This window comes from Carcharodon carcharias, chromosome 6 (assembly GCF_017639515.1).
Source record: "Carcharodon carcharias isolate sCarCar2 chromosome 6, sCarCar2.pri, whole genome shotgun sequence".
Taxonomy (NCBI): Eukaryota; Metazoa; Chordata; class Chondrichthyes; order Lamniformes; family Lamnidae; genus Carcharodon; species Carcharodon carcharias.
Genome location: NC_054472.1, coordinates 14,949,297 through 14,972,691, shown reverse-complemented (window position 1 = coordinate 14,972,691; position 23,395 = coordinate 14,949,297). Strand labels below are relative to the sequence as shown.

Below are 23,395 nucleotides of genomic sequence, written 5' to 3'. Positions count from 1 at the left end.
CTGTTTTGTTTCTCCTGCCTTCCAGTCTCATTACTACTTCCTGTTACCAACTTTACTTTCTTCCAATTTGGGCCACCCCTCAGGTTCCCTTCTGCCCCAACCTGTGTCCGCCTCACCCCCCCTCCCCCCACCCCCCCACCACCCCCCCCACCCCCAACCCAACTCCCGCCCAAGAAGCTAGTTTAAACCCACCCCAACAGCAAGGAGTATATCAATCCCAGTCCTGTTAAGATGTAACCCGTCCAGCTTGTACAGATCCTATCTGCCCCAGAACTGGTCCCAATGCAGTAGAAATCTGATGCCCTCCCTCTTACACTAGTTCTCCAGCCACGTATTCAATCGATTAATCCTCCTACTCCTATGCTCACTAGCTGGGAGTAATCCTGAGATTACTGCCCTTGAGGTCCTGCTTTTTAATTTCCTTCCTAACTCCCTGAAATCTGTTTTCAGGACCTCCTCCCTCTTCCTACCTATGCGGTTGGTACCAATGTGGACCTCAACTTCTGGCTGATTCCCCCTCCCCCCCAAAGGATGTCCTGCAGCCGTTCCGTGACATCTTTGACCCTGGCACCAGGGAGGCAACACACCATCCTGGAGTCATGGGGCAGAATTTTCTGCCTGTCAGGTGGGCAGGTCCAACCCAATCGTCGGCGGGCATAGAGCCAATCGCCATTGGCTCCACACCACCATTTTAAGTGGGCTAAGTGCGGCCTCAGGGAGATCACCTGGACTTTTAAAAATATTAAAAATAGAAAAAAAAATCCCTTACACGTCCCCTCATGTGACAATGTCACATGAGTTGGGACATGTTCATAATTTACAGAACAACTTTATTACAATTTAAAAAACCCTACATGAAACCTTATCCCGCCGCTGGATGAGGTTTCATGTTTTAGCTAGTTCCCGCCGGGGCTCCTGGCCTATCCGCCAGCCTTAAGGTTGGACGGGCAGGTACTTTAATTGGTTAATTGACTCTGTCAATGGCCTCATTTGGCCAATGACAGGTCGGTGGGCCAGCAGCTGATTTTGCTGCGCCCCCACCTTCCTGAAAATTTAAATGGGGCGGGGTGACATCGGGGGTTCCGCCCAGCATCATCCCGCATCATTTTAGGCGTCGGTGAGTGGGTCCCGACCCCAGCTTGCCAACGGCAAAATTCTGCCCACGGTTACTGCTGCAGAAATGCCTGTCCGATCCCCTGACTATGGAATCCCCTATCACTATTGCCCTTCCATTCCTCTTCCTCCACCCTATGCAGCTGAGCTACCTGTGGTGCCAGTGGCTTGGCTCTGGCTGCACTCCCCTGAGGAACCATCGCCCTCATCAGCATCCAAAATAGAAAACTGATTGGCAAGCAGGATAGACTCAAGGGACTCCTGCACTATCTGCCTAGTTTTCTTATACTGCCTGACGGTTACCCATTCCCTCTCTGGCTGTACACTTCTGATCTGTGGTGTGACCACCTCCCTAACTGTCTATCCACATTGTCCTCTGCCTTAAGGATGCACAACAGTGACTCCAGCCGCCACTCAAATTCTGAAACCTGGAGCTCATGCTTGTGCAGCTGGTGACACTTCCTACAGATGTGTTTATCAGGGACACATGGTGCATCCATAACTTCACACATCCTGCAGGATGTACACTCCACTTGGCCAAGCTGACCTGCCACCCCATAACTCTAAAAGCTATTTATTACACTTAAGAGTAAGTAGAATGAGTAGAATAAATTACTAGTAACTTTACTACCCTTACGCTAACTTTATCTTACTTTGGTTTACTTTATTACATTATTTCACTTTGACTTCATTTAACTTTACTTCCCTATTGCTGGTGTTCCTTACTGAAATCCACTTAGCTACTTCTTTATAAATGACACCTTTCACTGGTTTTAAGCTATTTAAACACACTCCCTAACTGCAGCCTCTCACCAGCCGGAATCCCGACCAATTTTGAATGGGATTCCAGAAGAGAACTTTGTCCATGATCTTTAAATAGCCAATGATACAGTTTAAATCTTTCTCTGGAAGAGACAAAAAACTAAGTGTATCCTTGGATTTTTACAGGAAAATTCAATACATTATTCACTTGTTTAATCATTTTAGTGTCCAACATAGGATTAAACCTTAATGTCAGCTTGATTTAAAATCCCATTTAATTCTTGTTTATCAAAAAAGTTACCTGATAAAAACCTTTTTAAAAGTTAGAAAACCTGCAATGGGAGAGAAGGTGGCTTTACCCGCACACATGACACAGTCATCAATCGTAGGTAGCCAGGGGAGACTGAGACATCGACCCAGTGGTGGGTCTGGCAAGCTGCAGGAGTTATCAATTGACAGAGGCATAGCTCAGAGAATGGGGTGGGGGAGAGAGAGGTATCAGAGGTGCACAAAAGCATCAATCATTGGCTGTTCTGGTAGCCATGGGAGACATCGATCATGGGGAAACTGAGGTTGAAACATCAAACAAGCAATAGAGAGTTCTACACTGAAGCAGAAGAGCGAAAGTGTGAAATTCCAGATTGATTTAAATAAAAACTCAGCTTTGCCATTTCTTTGATGTTGCGGAGGGGTTAATAAGATAGTGCGGTACTTAGGGTAATTAATATCAGCAGAGTAACAGCATTAGGGAAACCAAGGGGGTCTAAAGATTGACAAATCTCCAGGAGCTGATGACCTACATCCAAGGGTTCTAAATGAGGTAGCTGCAGCGATAATGGGTGCGCTAGCTATGATTTTCCAAAATTGCCTTGATTCTAGAATGGACTGGATGTTGGCAAATGTAAGATTGCTACGCAAGAAAGGAGAGAGAAAGCAGAAATCTACAGGCCACGATTTAGCCTGACATCAGTCATCCAGAAAATGCTAGGATCTATCATCATTTAGAAAATGCATTTAGAAAATTACAGTATGGTCATACAGGGTCAATGTGGTATTACAATAGAGAAACCATGTTTGACAAATCCACTGGAGTTTTTTTTGAGATTGTAACTAGTAGGATAGATAAAGGGGAACCAGTGGATGTAACACATTTGGATTTCCAAAAGGCATTTGATAAGCTGCTAAGCAGAAGTTTGTCTTGTGCAGTTGAGGGTAAGTTATTAGTGCGGATGGAGGATTGGTAAATGGACACAGGGACACTCTAGTATGGGGCATGTTGGAGGGGAGGGGGAGGGGGGAGAATTGCCAGAGCTGAGAGACTAGGGGGGCACGGTGGAGAGGCGGGCTGTGCCAGAGCTGTGAGAGCAGTGGCGGCGGGGGTGTGGAGAGATGAGGCGGGGGTGTGGGAGGAGTGAGGGGTGCTGCCAGAGCTATGGGAGAGCGAAAACGGGAGGAGAGCAGCTACTGTGCATGCACAAAATTTAAAGGCCTAAATTAGGTGAAAAACAGCCTCCCAGATGCATAAAGCACGGGAACCCAGGGCTGTGGTCTCAATAATGGGACAATATCATAAAATAAGGGACATTTGGTCACCCAGAATGCACAGGAAGCAAAGAGTAGGGATAAACTGGACATTTTCAAGTTGGCAGTATGTAACTAGTGGAGTACAACAAGGATGAATGATCGGGTATCAGTTATTTATAATCTATATTAATTACAAGGAGTAGTTGTGGAGAATAACATTGATGCATTTGAAAGGAAGCTTGATGGATACAGGAAGGGCAAAGGATATGTAAGGCCGTAGTTAATGGAGGTGATGGGGGTCTTGTTCACTGGCTCTTAGGGAAGGCCTGCTGCGTTAAGTACCGATCAGGCTCTTAACCAGGCAGCAGTGGGCTTCTCTGGGATAAAGGACCCGAGGACAGAAATCCCGTGTGCTGAGAGCTGCTGGCCAATCAGTGGTCGGCAACTCTTCTCTCAGCAGCGTTATGGGGGAGGCAGTGGCCGCTGACGATAATACACCCACCCTAGGCCCAGGATTGCCGAGAAATCCAGACCACAATTGAATGATGGTGAGTTAAGAGCCTGATTGGTACATAACGCAGCAGGCCTTTCCTAAGAGCCAGTGAACAAGACCCCCGTCACCTCCATTAACTACAGCCTTACATATCCTTTGCCCCTCCTATATCCAGCAAGCTTCCTTTCAAATGCATCAATGTTATTCTCCTTGTAATGAATATAGATTATAAATAACTGATACCCGATCAGGCTCTCAGGGGCCCCCCTCCTTCCCGAAGCCGGGTGTCTTGATCAGGCACTGACTGCCTTTGGACAAGGGACCCCATACCACCGCCACCAGAAGTCAACAAGCAAGCCCAACAAGGTTTGCCTGTTGCGCTTCCTGAATGGCAAGTCCACCCTACCCACCCCCCACCCCCACCCTGCTGCCCATTGCTGGTTGAATACCAGCGGTGGTGGGATGAGGCCCTAAAGTGGGCATTAATTTCCTACATAAGGGCTTCAATTGGCAGTGCGGCAGGAAGGCTGTCCATGAGCCTGCCCGCCGTGGACTTAATCAGGACAGTGGTGGGAATGTAGCGGCGTCCCTACACGCCGCTCTCCCGCCTGATTAAATGCCACACCCCCCCCACCCCCACCGCAAAACTTCCCATAAGGGAAGGCATTAAATTCCACCCACAGATAGCATTAGAAGAAATAGAATGGGAAGGGAACATAAACCTCTGCACTGAATAGTTGGGCTGCATGGCCTGTTTCTTGTGCTGTGAATTCTATGTAATTCTCTGCGACAAGGAACAAGATCAAAACGCTGGTAGAAAGACAGAAAAGGCACAATGGAGGAGTAATGTTAAACAGAAGCCATGAAGTACCAGCTTGATAGGCCAGACAGCTTTTCAGCTCAAAGCAGTGCAAAGCACTTTGACAGATTTCTCCCCTCACATGTGAACCCAACCTTCTGTTAAAGTACAGACTGTCGAAATATCAGCGTATGTTGGTGTATTAGCAAATTATCTGTGCCTACCAGAGGAGTTAAAAAAATACCCTGACAGACATCAATACTTGCGTAAAGTTAAACACAGTGCTGTCCTGTAAATATCATCAAAAGCTTCTGAGGTTACAGGGAACTCAGTGTCCTATTTTCTCACCTCTTCCAGCTGTTTTCAGTTTTCACTGAATCTTAGCAACTGTCGGCGGGGGTGGGGGCTGGGGGGGACGCAAATGAGTTCAACACAATTAAATAGCCCCCACCTCCCACCTTCTGAAAAAGCACTTGACAAGTTACTGAAATATTCTTACCTTAAGAAATAGAAATAGAGAATTATAAGAGAACCAATGAACATCACAATGTACAAGATGACTGTAATCAGTATGCCAGGGATCCCAGAATGTTGCCTTCTGTAAAACAGCCAGTAAAGCTTGGCTGCATCTGCTATTGGACTATCTGTACTGTAAGCCAGGCGCTGAAAAGCAAGATACGCCAATCAGTGTTTCATAAAACAATTTCTGTGTGCTTTTCAATTCACAGCTAGTCATTGGCACATTAACAATTGTGCAGGGATAGCGGGTAGTATTACAATCCAAATTTCTGCTTAATTATACAGTTAGTTACACACAAAGCTGTCACCAACTTATAGAAATTTGCAGGCTGCATCTGCATTTCTGCACCATTTCTATGCAGATTATATAACGTTCAACAAAATGTTTCACTTGCTCATGCCGCACAACCAATATCTTGCGTTAGCTTAATACACAGTGGGAGGGAGATTGATTTAGGCCCGTTTTGGGTTGCAAAATGATCAGCGCGTACTCTTGACTATGTGGGCAAAGGCCTCTAAATGGTGCCATGCCCCATTTGATTGGAGTCAGTGGGGCGCTAGCTCGACTCGTGCTGTTGATTTGTAGTTCGCTTAATGGGAGCAGGAGAATTAAGCATCCCTGTTAATTTTTCCAAAGCAGACCGCACCTGGAAATGGGGAGGTGCACTTTGGCTACAGGCGACAGGAGTTCAAGCTTCTGAAAACGGCGGGTAGAGGAGGGGCTGCAAGGACCTCAGCGGCTTTTCAGACACTTCCTTTGAAGGTGTTTGCGGAGGAGGGCAGAAAGAGGAGAGCTGTCCTCTTACCAGCCAAGGGGAGGAATATTTCTTGGCCAAAGTGCCACCATGAGCGGGCAGAGGATATCATTCTGGGGTCACAAGCTCTGCAGCAGCAATGGCTGCCATGAAGCTCCGACTGAATGATCACAGCTGTGGAGCCCCTTTAACTCCTTTTTAAATGTGGGTGCGGCCTAAGTGACCAACGCTTGAAGCCTGATCCCTGCCTCAAAAAGCTCACTGACAGGTAAGCTTTTAAAATCATGTGAAGGTTAAAAACTCCCCCCTCCCCAATCTGACAGGTCTCTCTCTCCCCTCCACCACCTCACTGTAGGTCTCTCCCCTTCAATCCCCTCCACCACAAACATCCCACACCCACCCCCCACCACACACACCCCTCCCCCACTGCTCTCACAGGTCTCTCCACCCATCCACTCCCACCCTGTCATACCCCACTCCCACTGAGGGGTCATGGCAACTTTGAAGCCTCTAAATAGGGTCACAGTGGGAAAAGGTTTGGGAAGCACTGCTACAGGGTGAATGAGCATCGGAAACATTGCACTGAGAACCTGGCTGCACTGCAGATACAAGCTGGATGACTGTAGTAAAGTGGAGTGCCATGTGGCTTTAAGAGAATGTAGTGAGTTGACCATGTGACTGTATTGACCAATCACTACACAGCTCGGGCTTCTTGGGTAACTGTAAGTCTAGAGCAGGAGGTGACTGAGGAAGCACACATGGGGCAGGGTCTTCTGGTCGGCGAGCGGGGGCGGGGCCCACTTGCCGATGCGTAAAATGCCGTGGGATGATGTCGGGCAGAACTCCTGACGTCACCCCTCGTCATTTCCACTTTCAAGTCGGCGGGGGTGCAGCCGAGTCAGCTGTGCATTCGCCGACCTGTCAACGGCCAATTGAGGCCATTGAAAAACTAATTAAGGTCGTTAATGGACCCACCCATCCAACCATAAGGTTGATGGGACAGGCCGGGAGCCCTAGCGGGCTTCGGAAAAAGCATGAAACCTCATCCACGGGCGGGATGAGGTTTCATGAGGGTATTTAAATTTTTAAGAAAGGTTCCAATAAAACTTGCATGCGCATGCGCGAAAAAGTGCACTCCCGGCTGAGGGAACCCCACCACCCCCCTCCACCACAGGGAGTATTTAGCGCTTCCTGGCGGACGTCACGCTGGGCTGGCCTTAATTTGCCCACCCACGCAAAATGGCGGCACGCCCCCCCCAATCGGGGGCGGTGATTGGAGGGGCGCCTGCCCGCGCCCGCTCCCTCATTTCCCCATGATGTTAGTGCTCTGCTCTTAGTTCCAATAAACTGCCAGTGTTTGTTCAGCTAATCGGCCTCTCTGCCTGTTTTGCTTCAAGCACCAACTAACGTGTAAATATCAAGGGCGCAGTGAGCGTTCGCTGGATGAAGCAAACCTGATAACCAAAAACATAAAAATGGCGACGAGGATAAACCGGATCAATTGACGACAAACAAGAAAGCCGCGGTAAGCCAGCCACATTACTTCACCACTACCCTGAAAGCTGTTTGAAAACGCATTCTCCTTAGTCATCGAGTTGCCACGGTTTGGGCATCTTGAACCATTCGAGCCCGTTTCCGATGACTGGTCTCAGTATGTCGAACACCTAGCATTCTTCTTTACCGCTAATGACATCGCGGGGGAGGACAAGAGGGCGATTTTTTTGTCCACATGTGGGAGCAAAACGTAAGGGCTGATCCGCAGCCTCACATCACCCAACACCCCCGATACGAAGACTTTCGATGTGTTAGCAAACAATGTAAAAAACCACCTGAAAACAAAGCCCTCAGCCACTATGCAGCGTTTTAAATTCAATTCCAGGAATGGACTTCCAGGAGAGGCAATGGCTGGCTATGTGGCTGCTTTAAAGGGATTAACGCACTATGGTGAGTTCAGAACTTCAATTAGTGACATTTTGAGAGAACGATTGACATGCAGAATCGGGGACGATGCTATTCAAAAGCGATTGCTATCTGAAACTAATCTAGACTTCAGTAAGGCATTAGAATTGGCAACAGCCATGGAGAGCGCTGTCAGAGACTCGGAGGCAATAAAAGCTCTACAAAATGGTGCCGTCCATCTTGTAGAGCTGAAAGGGCCGGTAACAAGAGATGTAAAAACGTTGGACTGCGTAGAGAGGGGGGGAATGCCCACAATGTACAGAAGATCAACAGTGCTACAGTGAAAACCCATGACATCAATGAGAGAAATGCATCCAAGCAGCCTGCAGGCAATCGGCAGTTCAGAAACACCGAATGCTTTTTCTACCACCGCAATGGTCACATAATGCGGCACTGTCGAGATCGGCTGAGACAGCATTTTAAAAACAAAGGAGGAAATTGCGAAATCTGTCTTATTCAAGAACCAGAGGAAGCAGAATCTGACATCTAGTTATTGTACAACCTGAAAGTGGGTAAAACTGAGCCAATCCAGGTAGTCATTAGAGTCAATGAACAACCTATCAGGATGGAGGTCAATACTGGCGCATTGATGTCCATCATAGGAGAACATACGTTCAGACACTTAAATAAAGGAGTCCATCCTTTAAGTTTGGAACAACCGGGCTCTAAATTAAAAATATATACGGGTGAAGAAATAAGCATGAACGGGATATGTCAAGTCTTGGTGCAGTATGGGGATCGGTCTGCAAATTTACACCTTATAGTAGCAGCTGGACAGGCCCCAGTTTAATTGGTCGCAACTGGCTCAAAAAGATTAAATTGCAATGGGCCAAGATTTTTCAATTCAGAACGAGAAACTTACAGGAATTGTTACAAAAGTACGCTTCCATCTTCAGTGATGAGCTAGGAAGGATTCATGGGCTAGAAGCCAAAATCCACATGGACTCTAATGCAAGCCCCAGATTTATCAGATCCAGACCAGTCCCTTATGCTCTATGGGACAAGGTTGAGACCGAAATAAACAGGCTGGAAAAGTTGGGTATCTTACAACCGGTGCAATTTTCCGAATGGGCGGCACCCATTGTACCCGTACTAAGCCAGACCAAAGTGTTCGCTTATTTGGTGACTATAAGTTAACCGTAAACAGAGTGGCCAAATTTGATAGACACCTGATACCTAAAATTGACGAACTATATTCGAAATTGGCAGGGTGCATCACATATTCAAAACTTGACATGAGCCACGCCTCTACCAGCAGGTAGAGTTGGAAGAAGGCTCTCGGGAATTGGTGACCATCAATACACATCGAGGATTGTATCAATATTCTCGACCACTCTTTGGGGTCTCGTTGGCATGTGTTATTTTCCAGCGTACCGTGGAAAATCTGCTTCAGGGTCTGCCCCATGTTGTAGTTTGTCCAGATGATGTCTCAGTCACTGGACAAACAGACAGAGAACACTTAGCTAATTCGGAGGAGGTGCTGAAGCGCTTCTCACAAGTGGGGGTGTGCTTGAAGTGAGGAAAATGTAATTTCCAAGCAAAAGAGGGAGCTTACTTGGGCCATCAGGTCGACCCGCAGGGCCTGCATCCCGTGGAAGGAAGGTCAAGGCTATTCACAAGGCACCTGCACTGAGGAACACTAAAGAACTAAAGGCCTTCTTAGTCATGATAAACTACTATGGGTGATTTCTCCCATATCTATCAATTGTACTGGCTCCATAAACACATTGCTTAAGAAAAACCAAAAATGGATTTGGCAAGCTCCGCACCAGGGGGCGTTTCTGAAGATAAAGCAACTGTTAAGATCATTGACCCTACAGGTCCACTTTGACCCAAAGAAAGAATTGGTTTTAACTTGCGACGCATCCCCTTATGGAGTAGGGGTTGGACTTTCACATCGGATGGTGGATGGCTCTGAACGACCCATTGCTTATACATCTCGCACCCTCAGTGCTGCAGAGCAACGATATTCTCAAATTGAGAAGGAGGGCTTCTCTGTTGTGTTTGGCGTTCGAAAATTCCATCAATATCTCCACGGTCGCCATTTTCACATTATATCCGACCACAAGCCTCAGCGGGGCTTAGTTGGAGAGGATAGGGCAATACCCACCATCGCATCTGCTTGAATCCAGAGGTGGACACTGACATTGGCTGCTTACGAATACACTTTTATTCACCGATCGGGAAGCCAGACCACACATGCTGACGCGCTGAGTCACCTCCCCCTGCCGGATAACAACGTGAAGGTTCCAATTCCCCAGAAACTTGACTTAGAACTAAATTTTTTGGATTCCTCTCCTGTCCAGGCCAAACAAATCCATGAGTGGACAAGCCAAGGTCCACTTTTATCTCACGTCCAGGAGCAGGTCTTGAATGGATGGGCAAGTGAAACAAAGTCTGACAACTTGAAGCCCTATTTCAATCACAGATATGAGCTCACCTGCCAGGATTGCATATTGCTCTGGGCAGCAAGGGTTATCGTGCCCCTGAAAGGGCAAAAGCCATTACTGGCCAAATGACATAGCGCTCACCCTGCCATTAGTAGGATGAAGATGCTCACGCGCAGCTACTTGTGATAGCCAGGGATGGAGGTGGACACCGAAACCCTAGTCAAAAGATGTCTTCAATGCCAGCAGATACAAAAGCTACACCCACCCCCCGCCTTAGCCCCACTGCGCCCCTGGGAATGGCCAGGGCAGCCATGGGTGTGCCTCCACATCAACTACGTGGGGCACTTCTTGAGTACGATGTTTCTTTTACTAACAGACGCCTATTCCAAGTGGATGGATGTCTACAAAGTCCGTTCACTCACATCTGCCGCTACCATTAACCCCTTGCGACAGGGTTTTGCAGTGCACGGGTTACCAGAGGTGCTCATGTCAGACAATATTTACCAGCAGGGAGTTTCACAGGTTTACAACCCTCGATGGAATAACTCATATCAAAACCTCACCTTGCCACCCCGCCTCTAATGGTTTGGCTGAGCGGGCGGTCCAAACTTTTAAGTGCGGGATGAAAAAGCTGGACGGGAATTCCATCAGCACCAGGCTGTCACGGTTCCTGTTCACATACCAGAGGCACCACACATGGCCATCCTGACCACCGGTATTGCACCCGCTGAATCACTAATGAAGAGGCATCTCTGTACCTGTCTAGCTGTTATCAGGCTGAATTTAGGGGGGAGATTGGAGAGTAGCCAAGAGACCCAGAAGGCTAGACATGATGGCCATAATCATGAAAGAAACTTCACAGTGGGCGACATGGCTCTTGCAGAGAATTTTGGAGATGGGCCCAATTGGATATTAGTGGAAGTGAGTGCCGTGACAGGATCTCTCTCCTATAATGTGTCGGTAAATGGCTGACTAATTAGACAACACGTGGATTATCTCCAGGGAAGAGAGACAGTCCCTCAAGAAGGAATGCTGTCATCATTTGCAATTGAGTCTGCACTGCACATGGAAGAATTGTCACATGATTTGGAAGCACCAATGGGGCCTGTTGGATCCGAGAGAGTCAAAGATACAAACTTGCCCACTTCCACCGAAGAGCCTGGTGGACAGATGACCCCTGAAAAGGGGGTCTTGGGAAAACCAGCCCTAGCTGTTGAGCTACGACGCTCAACATATCCGAGGAAGCCTCCTGAGAGACTTGACTTGTAAATAGTTATTCACGTAGATATTTGGGATGTTGTGATGCTTGTCAATTGTACTTTCAAGTAAAAGGGGAGGGATGTGGTAAAGTGAAGTGCTACCTTTAAGAGAATGTAGTTAGTTGACCATGTGACTGTATTGACCAATCGCTACACAGGATGGGCTTCTTGGGTAACTGTAAGTCTAGACCTGAAGGTGATTGAGGAATCACACATGGGGCAGAATTTTACCGCCAGCAAGCAGGGGGCGGGGCCTGCTCGCCAACACGTAAAATGACACAGGATGAAGTTGGCCGGAACCCCCAATGTCATCCCGCCCCATTTAAATTTTCAGGCGCAGCAAAATCAGCTGTGCGCCCGCCAATCTGTTAACGGCCAATTGAGGCCATTGACAGGATCATTTAAACAATTAAAGGACCTGCCTGTCCGACCTTAAGGCTGGCGGGTCGGCCAGGAGCCCCGGCGGGGAATAGATAAAACATGAAACCTCATCCAGTGGTGGGATGAGGTTTCATGTAGGGTTTTAAAAAGTTTAATAAAGTTATTATGTAAATTATGAACATGTCCCATCTCATGTGACATTGTCACAAGAGGGGGACATGTTAGGGAATTTTGTTTTTCTATTTTTCATATTTTTATAAGTGTCAGCGATCTCCCTGAGGCTGCACTTAGCCTCGGGGAGATGTGCGCTCTTTCAGGCGCATGTGTGAAAGAGCGCACTCTCGCTTATGGGGAATCCCCCCCCCGCTCACACAAGGAGCGCAAAGCGCTTCCCCCTGGATGTCACGCTGACCGGGCCTTAATTGGCCCGTCCACATAAAATGGTGGCAGGGCCCGCTTCTCCGGTGGGGATCGGCTCCCTGCCCGCCGGAGATTGGGTCAGGCCCACCCACCCAGCAGGCAGAAGATTCTGCCCCATGGTGTTAGTGCTCTGTTCTTGGTTCCAATAAACTACTATTGTTTGTTCAGTTCAATTGGTCTCTCTGCCTGTATTGTTTCAAGCACCAACTGTGTTAATGTCAAGGGTGCAGCGAGCATTCGCCAAATAAAGCAAAACATAAAAATGACCCTAACAAGGGTCACTAAGGTCAGATTCCTAACTCGTATCTCTCATTACTTTCTGCTTAGCCTTACATTATCTGTAGCCCTTACGCTCACAACCTTCCCCAATTCCCATCACTCTTCGCCTGTCACTTCACTCTTATGTCCTTTCACTGAGGTGCAGACCCAATGAAAGTAGCACTGTCTCCACAGGGGAGACAGATGCTGTCCTGCCTTGGACAGCATCCTTGCCAGATCCCCCACCAGCCTAGCATCCAGTGCCCTTATTGATGCCAGACAGCCAGCAGGGCAGAGCTGCCTGGCTGATGCTTAGACACTGTGGTCTGCAGCCATACTCAATGGCCTGAGTTCCTGGAGGTCACCCACTAAGGCTATCTCAAGCATCCTTAATGGATCAGTCCTCCACCTCCCAAACTATTGCCAGCGGGGAACAGTTTCATAGGGGCACTTGACTAGGCAGATCATAGAAGACATGCAATAGAGGTTTGTTCAAGAATAATTTTTAGTTCCCTTCGAGCACAGAATTACAAAAATGCTACAGCACAGAAGGAGGCCATTTGGCCCATCATGTTTGCAGTGGCTCTCCGAATGAAAAACTCAGCTAGTGTCATAAACCGCCTTCTCCCCGTAACTCTGCACGATCTTCCTTTTCAGATAACAATCTAATACCCTTTTGAATTCCTCGATTGAACCTGCCTCCACTACGCTCTCAGGCAATGCATTCCACATCCTAACCACTCGCTGTGTGAAGAAGTTTTTCTCTTGTCGCTTTTGTTTCTTTTCCCAATTACTTGAAATGTGTACGGTCTTGTTCTCAATCCTTTCACGTGTGGGAAGTTTCTCCCTATCTACTTTGTCCAGTCCCCTCATGATTTTGAATACCTCTATCAAATCTCCTCTCAACCTTCTCTTCTCCAAGGAAAACAATCCCAACTTCTTCAATCTATCTTTGTAACTGAAGTTGCTCATCCCTGGAACCATTCCCATGAATCTTTCTGCACTCTCTCCAATGTCTTCACATATTTCCAAAAGCGTGGCCCCCAGGACTGGACGCAACGTTCCAGCTGAAGCCGAACTTGTGTCTTGTACAAGTTCAATTGAAGTAGTTGTCAAATCAAGAATGACGAAGTATGTTGGAGCATTTCACTTTTTTTGTGGATTGCTATTGGTCTTAATGTTGTTAGTGATGTAAAAACAGCCCCCATTAAGTTGTAGTGTTTGAGGGCATCCAGATGGTGGGTGTAAAGAATGGATGAGATCTCAAATTGGGGCAGGGAGGGATTCTTCAAGAGAGTTGCTCTTCAATAATTTGTTGCCTTACAACTCCAGTAGTATGCTGAGCCTCACTCTTCCTCATTATCCTCTGCTTCCTTATTTCCATTTTCATGTTCCTCCTCCTCCAGAGCTTCTACCTTTACATTGTGAAGATGCGCAACATGCAGAAGATGAGCCCAAATCTTGAAATTCGCCTAGGGGGTAATATTGAAGGACTCCTCCAGAGCTGTCCACACACCAAAATCTTTGTTTTAAAGTGCCAATAATCCACCCTATCGCAACTCCCCTTCTTGCATGGTTCTCACTGCATCGATGCCCCACATTTGTGTCCAAATTCCTGACAGGAATCATGAGCCAGGAGATGAAGGGCTGTCCCTGTTCTTTTAAGAGGCCTCTCTTTTAAGAGGTTTCAGGTGGCTGCCAGGAGTGTCTGGCGAGCACCTGATCCAAAATGGCATCAAGGTCACTTCTGCCACCATTTGGGCACATGACACCGCTCAGGAAAACTCGTCATTTCTGCAACCATTTTAAGCCTGAGAAAGGGTGCAAAGCTGTCCAATTTCTCTCCCACAGCTACAAGCTCACAAGCAACTATTTGCCATTGTTCATGATATAGTGTGAGGAGGTCTTGCAGCGGATAGTGTTCCTGCCTCTGAGCCAGCAGCTTTATGGCCAAGGAAGGTGTGTTTTTATAATGCGGCCAAACAGGTTGATAATCAACCTGCAAACCCTTTCAACACACTCCAATGGCAGGTGATAAGAGCTGGTGAGGTTCCTGGTCAGCCATGTGATGGAAAGAGTGTTGGAGTCGCTACCATCACTATTCACAGCTCCAGGCTATGACATGCATGTAAAAGTGAATGTTGCCCCAGCAACTCGGACTCCCTGAGTGAACTGTAACATCACCACCATGATATATTGTGCATGGCATTGCGTTAACTTTATCTGCTGGTATGAGGCACCGTGCTCCTACCAGAGGCAACATGAACCAATTGAACTGATAAAAAAACTATCATCGCCTAAAGACTCCTGGTATATATTTTTTGTGAGGCCAATAATCACTTTAATTAAACTGCACTATGTGTATTGCATCGTGGACTTGATAGAAAATTCAACATAATTCAAAAGAAACTTCTTTAGCCAAAGAATGTGGAATTTTCACAAGTAGTTGAGGGGAAGCTAAATAAGTAAATGAGGGACAAAAGCCTGGAAGGATATGCTCTCCTGCTATTATCACATTCTGCTTTCTGACCTTAATGCCACCATCAGCACCTCCTTTAGCCAGTACCACTACCATTAACACCCCTTTGTCCTTTTGTCCATGACATCTTTGGCAACCTCTCCTTTGCCTCCAACTTTCACTGGCCTTCTATCCAGTTTCACTTCCTCCACCCCCCCACTACCCCCACCCTACCTCCCCCCCACCCACCCACCCCCCCCCACCCCCCCACCCCAGTTAAACAGTAAAAATTTAATCACATTTTACTTCTCTTCAGCTCTTTGGAAGAGCCATACGGACTCGAAATGTTAACTCTGTTTTTTCTCTCCACTGTTGCAGTTAGACCTGTTGAGTTTTTCTAGCATTTTCTGTTTCTGTTTTGGAAGGATATGCTGATGATGTGAGATGAAGTATGGCGTGAGGAGACCTGTGTGGAACCTAAACGCCAGCATAGATTTACTGGGCCCAATGGCCTATTTCTTGTAAATTCAACATAATTCTGTATCATTTCTAATTCTACCTTCTGACATTCAGTAAAAGGCAGGCTTACATTTCCATAGCACTTTTCACAACCACAAGACATCTCAAAGTGCTTTGCAACCAATGAAGTACTTTTCTGAAGTATAGTAACTGGTGTAATGTAGGAAATGTAGCAGTCAATTTGTGCACAGCAAGCTCCAACAAACAGCGATGTGATAATGACCAGATAGAGGGATAAACATTGACCAAGGCACCGTGGATAACTCCCCCGCTCCTGTTCAAAATAGGGTCATGGGAATTTTTCCATCCACCTGAGACAGTTTAATATTTCATCAGAAAAACAGCACCTCCAACAGTGCAGCACCCCTCGGTACTGAAGTGGAGTGTGAGCCGGGATTTTGCGCTCAAGCCCTGAAGAGTGACATGAACCCAGAACTTTGTGATTTAGGAGCAAGAGTGTTACCGATTGAGCTACGACTGACACATAATGGAAGCACGAAAGAAGTGTGAAGAGAATAATGTTTGCAGGTCACTCTTGATTAATAATGTATGCACGTTTTAAAGCTGTGCATCACATTTAATTCTTAAAAGGTTGAAATTAGAAGTCACAGGAAAGCACTTTAATCTGTTCAGCATGTGTCCTAACATGTAATAAATTAGCAGCAATTTAATCAAGAATCATGTTCTCACCTTGTAGCAGACATGTTTAGGTTAAAATTTTTAGCTGATATGCTCCTCCAATGGCTTAATTTGAAGATGTGCTTTCCAGCGGGGTAGTCGAAATCTAGAACTCATTCCCCTTAGGATTCTTTTGAGGCTGCAGGATCAATTCAAAACTTCAAAACTGAGACTGATTGGGACATTAAGAGTAATAGAACAAAGGCAGGGACACTGATAAGGTTCGCCCACAGTCTAATTAAATGGCAGAGCAGGCTCAAGAGGCTGAATGGCCTCCTCTTGTTCCTATTTACAGTGTAGATGCTGGTCAGACATCGATCGCCCTGAAAGTTTGATTGTGCAACATTTGGCGTACTGTGTTTACTTTCACAAACAGAAATATCTGAAGGGAAGAAGTGGAACAGTGCACAGTTTCACCCACACCCCAGTCGCAGGTTGGTTAGACTAGAGGTGGGGAGAGTTTCACTGTTGAAATTTGCTGAAAGTAATTTCTTGCAGGAACAAGTCCCATGGGATGCTTTTCAGATGCTGTCTCTGACTCCTGAATCATCCTATGTATTGCGAAGCCTAAAATGAACTCATTCCTCCTTTATTTTCTATTTTTTTTATGCCTATGATTTTTTTAACTGGTCAGCGTGTAGAAGGGGTCATTGGTCACACTTCTGTGCAGCCAATGGATGTAACTTAATGCCCTCCCCGGTGCTGAGTTTGGTGCTGGGGGTGGGGGAGATGGAGGGGGGGGTGGGTAGGGTCATTTAATCAGGCAGGAGGGTGGTGGGTGGACACCCTGCCACCTTCCCACCTCCACCCTGATGAAGTCTGTGGCTGGAAGACCCGTGGTCGGACTTCCCACCCCGCCACCCACTGAGCCCCTTAAGTGGGGCAATTAATGCCGATGGCAGACAGGGATCTCGCCATGTGGGGAAAACGAAAAGCAAAAGCCTGTGCAGGGTTGCTTGCGGGCTCCTGGTTTTTTTTTGGGGGGGGGGTGGTGGACGGTTGGGGGGGGTGGCCTCATTCAAAGGCTCTCAGTGCCTGATTGAGGGACGCGGCAATGGGAAGGCCTTTGCTGCTGACCCCTTTTCCCCCCCACCCTCCCCCCCCTTCCCTCCGCCATGACTCACACCTCGCGAACCACACTGCCGCCTGTGCCCACACCCAAAACCCAGCTGGCTCCCCACTATCAGTCACCTGTGACTGGGGATCCAGCGACAATCCTAGGCCATGGGTGGGTGTTGGGACAGCAGCCGTCACCTGCTCACCGCTAACTCTGCCGTTCAGCTGAGCTGCCAGCTGCTCACTGGTGGGTGGCCATTCTTCCCCCGAGGTCCTTGAGACCAGGGGAAGGCCCGTCAGTGTCCAGTTAAGTGCCTGAGACTGGGACCGAATTTCATGGGCCTTTCCTGGAAGAAGCGATGCAAAGCTCCCACCAGCTCTCCAGCCAGGGGGTGACACACCCATCACCTCCATTAAATCTAGCCCAAAGAGAGGTGAACCCATTTAATATACATTGATTCCTTTAACAGCAGGAACATAATTTTCAACGTTTATAAAAAAAAATTAACTATTCCTTCCCAAGTGAAAGAGAATGACGGGAAATTGCAAATGACAGACAGCAAGTAAATATTTTCCCTCTGTCTAAATGCAGTGCATGGAAATGTTTCTCCCTCTCTTCTGGTAATTCGTGCATGTCAAACCTGCTAATTATATCATTTAAACAACGAGAGCTAGCTCTATATATTACCTCTAACAGGGGAAAACATCCCAAAGCGCTTCACAGGAGTGTTATGAAACATAATTTGACACCGAGCCACACAAGGAGACACTGGGGAAGGTGATGAAAAGCTTGGAGGAAGTGACAGGTTTTAAGGAGTCTCTTAAAGAAAGACAGCATGGTAAAGGCATGGCTGCCGATGGTGGAATCAAAACTGGGCATGTGCAAGGGGGCCAGAATTGGAGGGACGCAGAAATCTCAGAGGGTTGTGGGGGCTGAAGGAGATTGACAAAGGAATGAGGGGCGAGGCCATGGAGGGATTTGAAAACAAGGGTGAGAATTTTAAAATAAACCATAATTGAAATTGAGCTGAACAGCAGAAAATGGGATGATAGCAACAGGAGAATATGAGGATGTCTATGGGCCAGAAGCATGAGGACCCTTAACAGAGTAAGGATGCACCCGTTGCCATTGGATACTATCAGTTGTGTTGCGAACATTCTATTCAAACCATGTTACATCCTCATAAGGGGAAGACAATGCTGCTGCTGGTTTGAGTATATTCTACTGCACTGGTGAAGTATGAATGGTGAATAGTACCTGCCAAGACAAGGAGTGGTTTTGCTTGAAAATATTACTTTAGTAAGGGCAACTGTGGTTATTTTTCATTTTTATCACTTCCAGGATGCTCCCAGCAATCTGGTTAATTCCTAGGCCTGTGTTGAGTTAACTGATCACAACAAGAGTAATAGTCAGCTTTGCACAGTCAGTCTCAACTCTCCTGACCTAATGGCAATTCATTGGCTTCTGCTGGAAAATTCACGGATGGCGATCAGATGAGAGTAGGATTGAATTTGGCTGTGATATCCTGCGTGACAGCATACTCTTCTATAACTCACTTTGTAGCCTCCCAGAAATAGTGCAAACTGGAAGAATGTTTTCACATGGAATGAAATCGGCAGATTATTTTCCAAAAATGTCACCAGAGACCACAAAATGAATTCAAGGTTGTAATTTAATCTTGGGAGTTTAGAGGACTGTTAAAATAGTACAACTGTCACTGTCATGGTTCAGTTGGGTGGCACACTTGCCTTGGAGTCAGCAAAGGGTGGTTTCAAGTCCCATTCCAGAGACTGGAGCTCAAGCTCTAGGCTGACACTCCAGTGCAGTGCAAAGGGTGTGCTGCACTGTCGGTGGTGCCATCTTGCGGATGAAACGTTAAACCGAAGAAGCCTGTGTGCTCTCTCGGGTGGGCACAAAGATCATATGGCACTGCTTTGAAGAAAGGCAGAGGGAGCTCCCCTTAGTGTCCTGGACAACACTAATTCTTTAATCAACATCACAAAAACAGATTATCTGGTCATTATGACATTGCTGTTTGTGGGACCTTGCTATACATAAATTGGCTGCTGCACTTCCTACATTACAACAGTGAGCACACTTGAAAAATAATTAATTGATTTGGGATATTCTCTAGTCATGAAAGGTGCTATATAAATGCAACTCTTTCTTCCCCTTATGATGTCATCTGAACCTTCTGATTAGATTACAGACTAGTGTTCACTTCCTAGTAAATAATACTCTCTATTTTAAAAAACAGCTGACAGTGTTTGAACTGATAAGATTTTATAGAGTAAGCTGTTTAATATATTATCAGTAATGCATTTGTTTTATTTCACTAAAAGAAAGCCAGTCAGACACCAAAAATATTCCTTTCAATCTTTCAGGCATTCCATCAGCCAAACTGCCAAAGCCAACGTATATCATTTTGTTGAGGTTTACTTCAGAGTTCACCCATAATCACTTTGTATTAAAATGTACGTTGAATTGGACAGCATGCAACTTTAATTTTTATTCACTCGCCTTATACTGCATTACATGATTATATTGCTAGCTATTCCATGTCGTGTATTGGTTTGCCTTGTGCTATAACTCCTTTTAGTCTAAAATGCCCTCGAGCATTTTTGTTTTGAATCACTACAAACTATGCAATAGGCAATTGCTCGTATCTGAATTAAAAATCTAAAACAGCTAACAGTCCACAGTGGAGGAATAAACACAGTAACTGACCATCAATTATATTAAAGCGTTCCTTCAATTCACACTTCTCGAGTCAGTTTTCCCACTTGCAAAGTAGTAAGGAAACTCAAACAAGGCAAACACAGTGACAGACGTTAGACATCACAATAAATCCCATATGCGATGAAGAATGTGGGACAGGGGGTGTCAGGTACAAGACACAAGGAGTGAACATACACTATTTCAAAATTGGTTTCTTCAGATGAAAGATAGAGAATGTAACTGAAATTTTGCTAATAACACCCCGTGGTCTTGACATCAGTAGTCTTACAGCACCCGGCAGCAGATCTGCTTTTGAGCCTTAGCAACTAAAGGAAATAAAGTATGTGCCCAGTGTGTGGCATCAAGTGATGGGCTAACAAGCAAAGCTTAGTAAACTGTAGGGTGGACCTACCACAAGATCCAACCGATGGGATGGTATTGGTCTTTATTTGAGCCTGGATAAGATCAGGAGAGGAGGAAGGGAAGAAGCAGCTATGTCTCCAAGTATGGCTTCTTCTGGTTCGGAAGATGTCCAGCCAAAGATTATCTTTTAACAGTCCATGAGAAACGGGGTTAGTTTCCATGGACTGGACAAATTTTGAGAACTTCTGATTGTCCAAGTGGGTGACAAGTCAAGAACCAGGGAACTATAGACTAATTAGGTTGATTTCAGTCATACGCAAATTCATAAAGTGATCATTCGCGATGCTCTCTATGATCATCTGGATAGTGAAGGTGTTACCAGAGGCATTCGATCCAGTTTCAGATAAATTACTAATTTGATTGAATTTTATGAAGTTACAAGGCTGGTGGATATTAGACATTGTCGACTTAGATTTTCAGAAAGCTTGTGATAAGTTACCTCACAATTGATTACTCTTTGAGACAGAATTTATGAAAATGGTAGGAAGTTGTTGTGGATGGAGAATTCACCGCATTTCCATAGGCAAAAAGTGGTTACTAACATTTGTGGGTCTGCTTCTAGACTGGTTACCAGTGATGTTCCAGAGATCATTGTTAGGACGATTGCTTTTATTGTCTTCCTTACTGACCTGCATGGAGATGTTAGGATCTGCAAGTTTATGAACAATCTGATGGATGTTCAATGATATAAAGATCTGTGCAAGTGTTATGACTGAGAATAAATTACTGCAAACAGATCTTGAATCACTGGGGAAATGGATATGTGCTTGGCACTTAGAGGTAAATTAGTTATATGCACCTGGCAGAACAAAATATCAAGTATATTTATAACCAACCGAGTACAGAACTGAAGTCTGTTGAGAAAGAAAAAGATATTGGTGTTATAATAAATAATTCTCTCAAGGTGCACAACCTGTGACATCAAGGGGTTTCATGAGGGTATTAGCTTGCCTTGTCAGAATGATTCAATACAAAATAAAACAAACCATGTTGTGCTTGTATAAGACATTTTTTAGGTCACACTTAGAATACTGTGTCCCATGTGGTGGGTAATACCAAGGCTTTGTATAAGGTTCTCTGCAGGGCCACAGGAATGATACCCATTGTAAAACGCCTTAGTCACATTGATGTGCATAATAGTGACACGTAGACTCAAATGCCTAAAGGTGTTGGAGGCACTTAAAACAGTGAGGGAACTACACCATGGCCTGAACTTTTCAGATGGCGGGTCTTGTTTCCTGCCATCCAAAGAGTCATTGGAGAACACGTGGACCATAAAGCAGGGGGTGCACCCAACTTCAGAAGGGGGCTTCTGGTGGAGGTGCCCCCCTCCCTTCCCGCCTGACATTTAAATTTGTTGTACTTCCGGTTTCCCCCACAGACGTTCAATCTTGCCACCAGCCTAAAAATTGGGGCTGGGCAGGAAACGGCCCTTAAGTGGCCATTAATTGGCCACTTAAGAGCCTCAATTGGGGCAAGGGTGGGCTTCCATTCTGAGGCCTTGCCCGCCCCTATGTAAAATCACTGCGTGATCGGGGTGGGCGCGAACACAGCGGGGAGTCCCATCCCTTCAATTTCACGCTCCCCTCCCCCCCACCCTGCCTAAAATCCCACCGGTGCAAAGGTGTAAAATTCTGATCTATGTTCATATGGACAGCTTAGTTCAACTAGAGGCGTTGGGGAGGACCAGTAAGACAAGCAATGGCAGAACTAGGTTAGATGTGAGGAGGTGTTTCTCCCTCCAGTGGACAGCAGACCCATCAGACACAGTGAGCACTGATTCACTGCAGACCTGCACTGGACAGCTGGAGCAGGTGATCGCAACATACAAAGGGTAGGTGGGATACTCCGTCATACAAATCTTGATCACTGTGGTCTCTTGGGCTAGTTCCGATCACCTAAGAGTGTGTGAGAAATATTTTCCATATTCTCTCCCCCAGAATTGACCTTGGGCTTTTTCTTTAATCATTCTCTGCTACTCTCGGGGGATTACGTGGGTGCTGGTGAGTTGTGCGGGGTGGTGTGGGTGGCCGACAAGGGGGTGGGGGGTAGGATGTGAACTCCAATGTTTAAGGCATTGCCATTGAATGGGGCAGGCTCAAAGAATCAGCTGGTCTTTTGCTGTATGTTGGTTCTATATGTTGGCAGTGAGCGTCAATGAAACATACAAATAATAGCGTTTCCAGCACAGAGCACATTTAGAGTTAGTGGTCTTACCTCCCATCTACTAAAAAAAATACTGATCATCTGCAACTGTCTGTTTCATCACAGCACCATTCACTTTCAAATCTTTTCCAGGATACAGTGCAATCTATTTAAAGTCTGCATGTACAAGTTATTTTAACTGACTTACCCCCAGGATGCCATCCACTATAAATATTGCCAGAGGGTCAAGCACTATCCAAAGTCCCATTGCCATGATAAACCTTGACAAGAAGGAAGGGAATGAGCCAAATAATACATGACAGACCCATCTGATCATAGCCATAATAAGCATAGCTACATTCAAGGTCAAAGGTCCCAAGGCTACAATGGTCAGCTCCTCGCAAGTATGCAGTAGAGAATTCTGGTAGATGAGTTCGACCGTGTGTGGATAAAAATGGAACCTTAAAGGCAAAAAAAAAAGAAAAATTAACATGATTACATCTGTGCTTACAATGTCATGACTGCACCCTGTATGGCCCAAATTATACTGTCAGTGGCGAAGGAACGACACTCGTCGTGTACCTCGCTGACAGCAGCTCACAAGTTTTTTGTGGGCTTTTGAGCACAGACATACTTTAATCCAGTGTGGCACGCTCTACAGGGGATCCTCTGTGAGCAGGGGGAGCAGCAACAAGGCTCTTCAACCAATCAGGTTGAAGAATCTTCACGGAGCCACACAGAGTTTAAACCAAGAACTATGAAGCA

At 46.2% G+C, this 23,395-nt stretch overlaps 1 protein-coding gene across 1 annotated transcript in view; it reads right to left on the bottom strand.

Annotated features, from left to right (window-relative positions):
- The window catches only part of ofcc1 (orofacial cleft 1 candidate 1), a 333,910-nt gene that overhangs the window by 114,460 nt on the left and 196,055 nt on the right, over window positions 1-23,395 (bottom strand). The window contains exons 19-20 of the mRNA XM_041190069.1: window positions 22,839-23,091; window positions 5,191-5,354 (exon numbers count right to left, since the gene is read on the bottom strand). Coding sequence (XP_041046003.1) covers window positions 5,191-5,354; window positions 22,839-23,091 — 417 coding nt within the window. The remainder of the gene's footprint in view (window positions 1-5,190; window positions 5,355-22,838; window positions 23,092-23,395) is intronic.